Raw genomic sequence first — 9,371 nt, forward strand, 5'->3', positions numbered from 1 at the left:
CTTTTTCTCGGCAAACTCTAGGAACTCACAAGCAACGTGCTGCCCGCATGACCTTTGATACTGCTCATGGCCATAAGGAGCCACTGCCTTTACAATCCAGTCTGACAGAGAGAGCAAAGCACTTTGTTAAATTCTGTGCAACCAGAGAAGTATTTGGTTGATATTATTGCTCACAGATCAGCCAAAGTAGCTGGCCAATCTTAAGTTCTGGTAGTCCCACCGACTGGATATGGGGCATGGAAAAGGGGAGCACATTTTGTCTCTGGCTGTTGCTTGATACAATTTGCTACCGTAACGTATGCATACAAACTAACAGGAAAGGCTACTTGAACACAATAGCAAAATATTAGTCATTTAAAATTGATAATCAGCACCTAAAATTCTAGTGCGCAGATAAAACACTGTATGCAAACTGTATCTTAGCTCATATTTACAGTAAAAAGCAAGCCATTGTATTTTTCCAATGTATCTACAAAACAAATACTGCAGGTGTAAAATGTGTACCATGCAGAAATGTCAAACTAATCAAATACATTTATATACAAAGTAGTATAATACTTATATATATATATATATATATAAATCAAGAAGTTTCATTCAATTCTTATGTTTAGAGATACCAACAGATGCTTACTGAATGGGGACTGCCTATCACACATTTTTATATAAAAGTTTACCACTTACCTGTTTATTTTTCCACATTGAGCTTCATTAACCTTATGTTCAAATTCAGCAGGAAAAACTAAAACATCATTCTTTCCTGATGGACAATTTTCCTCTGTTTTTTTCAGTAAAAGTTCTCTTTTATTTTGAACACTGGCTACGACTGCATCTCTGTGCAATACTGCTGCATCACCCTGTCCTTGTGAAGTTTTCTCCATGTAGTCTGTGCAGTTGCTAACGTGGGTAGATTTGTTAGGGTTCAGTTCGGAAGCAGAAAGAGTACCATACCCACTACTCACTGAAACATCGTTTGCAAAATGTTCTTGATGCAAAGCAGATGCATTTGGCTGAATTTCTGCTTCATTAGATTTAAGCTGATTGACAATGCACTCATTTTCTTCAAAGATTTCAGAACGCAACCCCATTTGACTTTCTAATGAAGAAAAAGTGTCTGTAAGTTTGGCAGGCAAACTTCTGCTCTTGCTGGCACCCCAATTGCTGGTCTGCAGTTTCACTAACTCCCTTATCTCATTCTGAATCAGCTATAGAGGGGGAAAAAAAAAACATGAGACCATGCTACAAATCATGTCTATATTTTGATCCCTCTTCAATTTGTGTTAGTAGTGACAGAATTAAATACCTATTTCAAATCACTCCTATTCGATGTTTCAATACGTAGACATCTCATGCATAAAGTAAATATATGCATACTGTGCATAACAGTAAAATGTGCATGGTAACAACTCTTAATACCAAGCAGTGAATTACTGGTCTCCATAATCATTTATTAATGTAAAAACATGCATATGTGTATTAGCTACATGCCTTCAGAATTATAGCATTTTATCAGACAATTGCTGAAATATAAATTATCTAAGCATGTCATTAAAAGTGGACAAAGATCCTTTGCTAAATTTAGGTCTGAAAGAATTAAAACTTGGAGATAAATTTCCTAAGATTACAAGGATGTTTTAATGGAAGTATAAACCATTGCTCTATTACACTAATAGGAATAATGTACCTCTGTAAGATTATTTGCATAAAACTTGGCTTCAAAATATCTGATTTAGATAATATTTTATCAGGTAGTTCATATGATAAAGGTTTACAATTTGATTGTTTCGGTATCTGATAGAGCTGAGCAAACATGTCACTAGATCACCTGAAGAGATTTATCAGGTTATTTCATTTAAGTCTGCAATAAGAGGTAGTTCAGTATATTAGGTAAACAATATTTTAGAATAGTTTCTAGTTGCATACTGGTATTCTGAAGCAGCTCCAAGAAACAACTGATGCTTTCGTCAAGGACTATGAAAAAGACTTCATGCTAATGTCCACGGCCACGTTCTTTGGCCAAAGACCTGTGCTTCTGCGGAGTTGTATTGAGATTACTGAACTCTGCATGTGCATATAACGTGTTACACACTGCAAGACCAAAGTATTTAGCTATTTTCAAGAACACATTCAAAATTATTGAACTTTGAGAGTTTTAAGAGCATGAGGCTCTACTAATGTTTTTTCCACAGAATGACAATACATTAATCACATGAAAACCAAGTGGAAGGGACAGATTGAATACAAAAAAATTATTTTTTCTCTCGAAGTATGTAATAAAAAAAAAAATAAGGCTTAAGAAGAAACTAAATATAACACTACTCAGAATCAAACCTCCTATATTTTAATACTTTCAATAAAATTAACAACTAAATTTCATTTCAGTTTTCTATGCACGGGAATTTAAGGATAAAGTTTCTGCCATAATTTCAAGTTTTCTGGTGTGCTAATGATTTCAATTATGACTGCAATAATCACTTGTGATTTAATTCTATGATTCAATTCTTCCAGGGAAGATAGGGAACATAGAACAAAGGAAAAGGAAAAAACAAACTGATAAGATTTTCTGCTAACATTTAATCTTTGTCATTAATACTCCAAAAGACGGGGGTGGGATAGGAAAAATGACACTCATTAAGATGATTTGTATCAAGTTCGGGGATTATAAGTAGCTTTATTATTATTATTATTATTATCTTAAATAAAATCTTGACTTCGGAAGGATCCAGAGCTGGTGATAATTCATCATTAGCACTATTTTCTTTTAATGTATAATTCACATAAGCTGAGGACTGTGATTCCAACACCGTTGATTCCACCATGAACTCAAGGTCTTTTGATCCTTGATCCGATAAGGATGAAGATGAATTTTCATAAACACAGCTGGTCTTGAAACACAGCATAGAGCAAATCTTACATTGGAGTCATGTCAATGCTGAAAGAGCATCTTGCTTTTCCACCCCATGTAGTAGGTCATTCATTTTGTCTTTTTAGTATAAAAGCGATTTGAGTTCCCTGTATTTCAATGGTTCCGCTAGTTCATGGTACACCAGTTTAAGTTTGGAACAGCTCCATCTATTTTATCTAATGCATTCATACAACTGGAAGTAAGTTATGAACATTGATTTTATATTTAGTGTGACAAGTCATGCAGTTAGTAAATCCCTCTTGATACCACAAACTCAGCTCTTCCAGAGGTAGCCTTTCCTATTAATAAAGACAGAACTGGCAAAGTCAACACAATGGATTAGTCAGGCTATCATTAGCAACAAGTAAATCAAACCACTACCGTATGAGACAGGAAATACGAGGGTAAGGAAATACTGGTGGGACAAAAATAACAAGACAGGAGAGGAGAAAAGCAGGGGGGAGGAGGGAGTGCAGGAAGAAGAAAAAGGAGATAGGATAAAAGAAAAGGACAGTACCTCTTGTTAATTCAGTTCAGGAACTGTTGATTACTACTAGTGTAGAGGGCATCAGGAAAGGGAAGGGAAAAACAGCAACCAAAATGATGAAGATATTAAGTATTATATATTTATAGAATTACTATCTTTCATACACACCTATACATTTCTTTTGTTCTGCTTTAATGGATAAATGCAGTTGAATAGAAATGCGAATCTTCACATTTGAGTTATTTTTTATTCTTAGGAAGGGATATTATTCAATTAAACAGTGAAATAGATAGTCAACTGCTACAATGAATGTTTTCTTATGTTACATACTATCTATATAAGGGAATTAAAAGTAACAATGTTTTCTAGTGAATAGAAGACTAAACTGTCTTTAAATTAGAACTGATACCTTCTAGCAGTTAATACAAAACAGCTTGTACTTAAAATCCAATTACTGCACGGGTATTCTGAAACAAACACTTGTGAAAACTGAACTGAAATGAAATCACCATTTCTGAAGTTCTTCCTATCAGTTACTTCATTAATTAGCCAAGGCAATCTGAAATATGCATCTTGCAAGTCAGCAGTCCAGTCATCCACTACCATTAACTGTCTACTGGAAGAATTACCAGTCTCAACATACTTACAGAAAAATACAGCAGTGTCAGAGACCATACAATACTCTTTGGACAGGGGGAAGAAGGAGGACCAAAAAGAAAGAAAAAAAAAAAAAAAGAAAGAAAACTAAACAAAAACCCACTAAATCTAACCTACCTATGTGAACAAATAATTACTTACTTGAATTTGATGGTGGAACTGCTCTTGCTGGGCAACTATTTGTTCTTGACATTGTTTTTCTACCAGCCTGAATAACTGTAGCCACTTTGTCTATTAAAACAAAATAAAATAACTAAGGTACAATCATACCGCATCTCTTAACTTTTACTCCAGCTATGCAATTATTAAATCTTATCTTTAGGTGTCAATATAATACAAATTTTAATAACCTCACTCTGGTTACCCACCCTACAACACATGCAGAGCCCTATCATGTCACTCAAAGCAAACAAATTGCTATAGACATATTAATTGAAAAAAGATCATTCTAGATAAGAAGATTACATATCTTTACAATTTAAGTTTGATTAAAAAATTGTAAAAATTATTGTAAAAATGAAGCAAATAATAAGTTAAACGAATGAGTAACTGGAAGGAGAATACAGTCAAATTGAAAAGGTTGATTCCAGTTTAACAAGACATGAGCAATTTTAAAACTGATAATTAAACATCCCTATGTCCAGGCAGTCATTTCCTTTAATACAGAAGTCCTTCGCTTCAACAGTCTAGCCAAAATCCAAGATGCACAACCATACAGAGAAAACAAGAATAGAAGAACAAATATATAGTGTTCTTAATATGTGGTGTAAAGTCCTAAATTTAAAAACTACTTGTATAAAAGTGTTTCTAGAGCCTGATATTTCAAACACAGGACAAAGCACATGCCTAGGCACAGATATTTATATTCTTTTCTTGGAGCTGTTCACAAGCACCAAAAGAAGCATCTGTCCAGAGATGTTTTGTTGAACCGCAGCCAGAAAGATAAAAAAATTTTGCAGAAAGAAGCCCATAGCATGGAAACTTGATATTTTTATGGAGGAAAAGAAAGGAAAAGAATGACAGAAATTAAAATAAAATGGGATGGGACAAAGACAAAAGTTTTAAGAAAAAAAAAAGACTTGAAAGAACTAGCTCAACATACCTAAATAATTAATCTGTATGTAGTTTGTAATCTGAAAGCAGAATAATCATCTACACCTCTCTACAAATTGATGCAGCTGAAACAGCTATTTTCAGGAAAGTAATGCTTCTAACTTCTAGGATCACCTTTCTAAGTTCCAACTGTGTTTTTATAGCCCTGTTGCAAGAATTCAGTATGAAGTATTGCAATTTTACAGGTTTAAAAATTTTCAATTCAAAATTTTTGTAAATATTTTAAATACCAATAACTTTGAAAAGCTATTCACACTGGTACTGTAATTGTAAAAGACTCATGTATAAAAACCTAAGGTAAGACTGCAATAAAATCCACCTAAATGATTAGTTCATAACATTGTAAAAGAATTTGTTCCAATAATAAGCATAAATAACAATACTGCTAAACTATATCATCATTAGACTTGCTTTCAAAAATGCAAAGCTGATCCATGAATACAATTAAAAAAAAAGGGGGGGGGAGTCTTAACACCAAATACCTCACAGTTCTTCACAGTTTCTGAGTCAGCACTTCCAATGTTCTGGATATCTTGCATAAAGGAGGCAAGCACTTCAACAGAACCAGGTATTAACGAGGACCTGGTATTCCCTGAGTAACCAGAAACTCCATTAGGATTGGGTGAGGGATTTCTAATGAAACGTGAGGAAAAGTATTTAAATTATTTACTGTGCCAGATGTCCAACATAGTAGCCAAAACAACATACTATTAGTATAAAAGAAATATATGCTTAATTTACAATGACGCTCATCATGCTGGAAAAGCATAATTGATACATTGATAAGAATATTTTCAAGAAAATGTCACGGAATCCCTAGAGAGCATCACATAAGTGCAACATGTAAGCTGCATTTTATACACATATTACTAAAATACAATAGCTTTCCTAGGAGAGAGCATAAGCAGCACAAATATTATTGCTCACTACAGCTTCTCACCAAATTTATGTTCTCCTTCATAGATTCTGAGGTCAGAAGCTTGCAGATACAAGCTTCCGTGTTACAATGTCCGAGCCTACAGCCTCCATCTGAGAAGTTATATGTGTAATAAGCAATACGTAATTATTATCTTAACAGGTCAGTCAAAAAGAACCTCTCCTGAGCTGTAACTTAGGCCACTAGCCCACATTTGCCTTCCTTTTCCACTGAGAATATCTTGGACACGGAACAGAAAAACAATACATTTTTTCTCAGCCAGTGTTCTCCATAAATGACTTAACATAGCATATGAACATTCCAAACAACAACCTCTCGTAATCTCTTCAAGCCAGTATTTTCTTTTTCCATTTCAAGAGATGCAAAGCAATGGAAGTTTTTAAGGAAGATATGACACTTCTTTCACTAAGACTTTCATCTCACTGACATATTAAGCATTAAGTTATACCTGCAATCATAAAGAAAACTAAAATATTCTACATATGATTTCATCTTAGTAATAATGTTATTGTAAAAGCATATTATATATGCAAGCAAAATGAATAAATTTTTTTAGGAATCCCTTTAGCAGATCACCTGTTAGAATTCAAGTTAAAGACAGAGTTGTGGGTATTTCTGACATCAGCATCCGCAGAAACCAAAGGGACTCCTTGTACAGCATTCACCAAGTCACAGTTTTCCATATCTTATGTCCACGTATGATGTTATCCTGCAAATATAAAGAAGTATCACTCTCCTGTTTCAAACAGCCATTTGGTTTTGTTGTTTGAAGAAATCAAACCTGATTAAAGAGACAGTTATTTCAGTCAAACTACTCTGAAAATGCTAGCACTCCAAAAACGAATTCTTTTTCTTGCCAGTGCTATGCGTGCAAACAGTTCAAACAGTTATTTAGACAGCCTTGTACTTGCTGAGATGTCTACACATCAAAGAGATTCTTAGCTGCCCATGACAGTTAGTCTGGGCTAAAAGGGATGTCTGAATCCAAAACATTGCAAGTAGAGCAGTGGTTCTTTAATCTGGGGCTCCACACACTGTTTTTAAGGCTTCAGTGAAATAAAATTCAGAAAAAATGGCCCACTGTAAATATATTTAAATCTGCTGAATGAGAATCTGCACCTTGGCTACCAAAAAAAAAAAAAAAAAAAAAAAAAAAAAAAGTTTTTGTGTTTTAAGAAATACTGAGTTAGACTGTTGCAATCAATTCTTCCACTATAGTTATTTGCTTGTGTTATTTGTTTTACTTTTTTTTCTCAGAATACTTATTTTATTATTACTCTATAGCATTAATTCAAAAAGCATCAAAACTGTTTCAAGACAGATTGCTTATTAATTAACAATAAAAATAGTTAAATGAAAATCCCACAGTAGTTAAAAATAGCAGCTGGTTAATTGCAAACAATGTAAATGAACGTATATGAAAGAACTGCGCTAAGGTCTTTAGGGCCTCAGAACAGCAGTTTACAAGAACTGCTGTATGAGACTAAAATATGCTTCCAGGTTCCATACTTTCATTAAGGTAAACCACAAAATACATTGATTAATCAGTTTTTCTGTAGTGCTTATTTCAGCATCTTCTATGCCTAGTGAAATTATCCTATGTCCCAATATCAAAGAAAAACCTTATGATCATTTCATGGATGGAGAACAAAAAGAGACATCAAGTAATGTTATCCTAGTAGTCTGTGAAAAAGAATAAATCCCTGCTACCTTACAGCAGGCCAATACTTTTACCGCATAACTATCCTCCTTTACAGGGCTTACAAGGACATGTCACTGCCTTTTGCAGATTTATGCTTTCATTATTTGTAAGTACACAGCTCTTTGATATATATCTTGTACAGACAGTTTTGGAAGTATAAATACTGATTTCCACTGGAAGGAAACTAATAGACACAGACTGATTTCACTACTAAAGTCAAACAGGCTCCATTAAAACAGAAAAATGTTTTCCAGATAGTCACTCAAAAAGCAAGAGCTGGAAGGTGTTTAGCACAGATACATATATCCCTTTGACAGACCTTCTTGGGATAAACTGAAAGAAGGAAGCCTTTCTTCCTTTTCTAGCCGTCAGGAGTCTGGAATACTTTAAGGTTACGAGGCACCTAACCTGACAGATAAGCAGAAGCAGCAAGAGCTTCAGAAGCAGCTGGATGGATATGGTGGGGTGATATTACTCACCCCTACCACTCCAGGGTGAAGTCATGGGTGGCCTATCTCAGCAGCAGAGCAGTAGGGTGGGACTTAGGTGTGACAGACTTGTTTCATAACCTCATTAGAAGAAGCCTATTTGCAGCAAAATATATATATATATATATATATATACATTAAGCGAGCTGTAACAGTGCCAGGGAACAGCTATGCTGTCATCTGTTGTTTCCATAGCACAGAACAAGCTTTATAGTTCTGAGCCCTTATATAAAGGGTTGAATTAAAAAGCCAGGCTATTAGGTATTTGAACTCATATGTACCAGAGCTGCTTTTAAATGCAAACACCCAGGGCCAGTGAAGACCTGGAGACTGTGGCTCTGGGCAGGATCCCATCACTGCTTCCTTTTATTCCTTGCACATCGCTAAGCACTGACAAAGGCACCGCAGATCCCTGCTTCCCCGTGACATTGCACAGTGCCAGGTTCCCATTCACCAGGCTCCCCGGGGGCTCTGCCAAGGGACAGGGTCCTCCAGGCTCTAATGTCTCAGCCCACTCAGGGGATTTCCTTGGCAGTCTCTGCCCCCTTCCCCCCATAACTGACCCCCTCAGGGCCCCTCTCCCCATACTGATCTCCACAGCTCTGCTCCCCCCTCAGGGCCTCTCTCCCCATAACTGACCCCTTCCACAGCTCTGCCTCCCTTTGAGCCCCTCTCCCCATTGCTGACCCCCTCACGGCCCCTCTCTCCATAACTGATCTCCTCCACAGCTCTGCCCCCCCCCCCAGGGCCTCTCTCCCCATAACTGACCCCTTCCACAGCTCTGCCTCCCTTTGAGCCCCTCTCCCCCCATAACTGACCCCCTCACGGCCCCTCTCCCCATACTGATCTCCTCCACAGCTCTGCTCCCCCCTCAGGGCCTCTCTCCCCATAACCAACCCCCTCTACAGCTCTGCCCCCCCCCCCCCAGGGCCCCTCTCCCCATCACTGAGCCCCTCCACGGCTCCGTCTCCCCCTCAAGATCCCTCTCTCCGTAACTGACCACCCCCCTCTTAGGCCCCTCTCCCCACCACTGAGCTCTTCTCGGGCCCTGCCTCCCCTCAGGGCCCCTCTCCCCATAACCA

The 9,371-nt window shown here is 36.8% G+C and overlaps 1 protein-coding gene across 8 annotated transcripts in view; it reads right to left on the bottom strand.

The window, feature by feature from the left end:
* MPHOSPH9 (M-phase phosphoprotein 9) overlaps positions 1 to 9,371 on the bottom strand; it is a 32,096-nt gene that overhangs the window by 22,312 nt on the left and 413 nt on the right. For 4 of the 8 annotated variants that reach the window (XM_062589902.1, XM_062589901.1, XM_062589904.1 and 1 more), the window contains exons 2-5: positions 6,676 to 6,808; positions 5,645 to 5,795; positions 4,191 to 4,280; positions 685 to 1,205 (exon numbers count right to left, since the gene is read on the bottom strand). In XM_062589902.1, the coding sequence (XP_062445886.1) occupies positions 685 to 1,205; positions 4,191 to 4,280; positions 5,645 to 5,795; positions 6,676 to 6,782 (869 nt within the window). In that variant the 5' untranslated portion in view covers positions 6,783 to 6,808. Of the gene's footprint in view, positions 1 to 684; positions 1,206 to 3,422; positions 3,609 to 4,190; positions 4,315 to 5,644; positions 5,796 to 6,675; positions 6,809 to 9,371 lie in introns of those variants that run through there. The other 4 variants (XM_062589903.1, XM_062589906.1, XM_062589905.1 and 1 more) reach the window with 4 other exon arrangements.

This window comes from Rhea pennata, chromosome 17, assembly GCF_028389875.1.
Source record: "Rhea pennata isolate bPtePen1 chromosome 17, bPtePen1.pri, whole genome shotgun sequence".
Taxonomy (NCBI): Eukaryota; Metazoa; Chordata; class Aves; order Rheiformes; family Rheidae; genus Rhea; species Rhea pennata.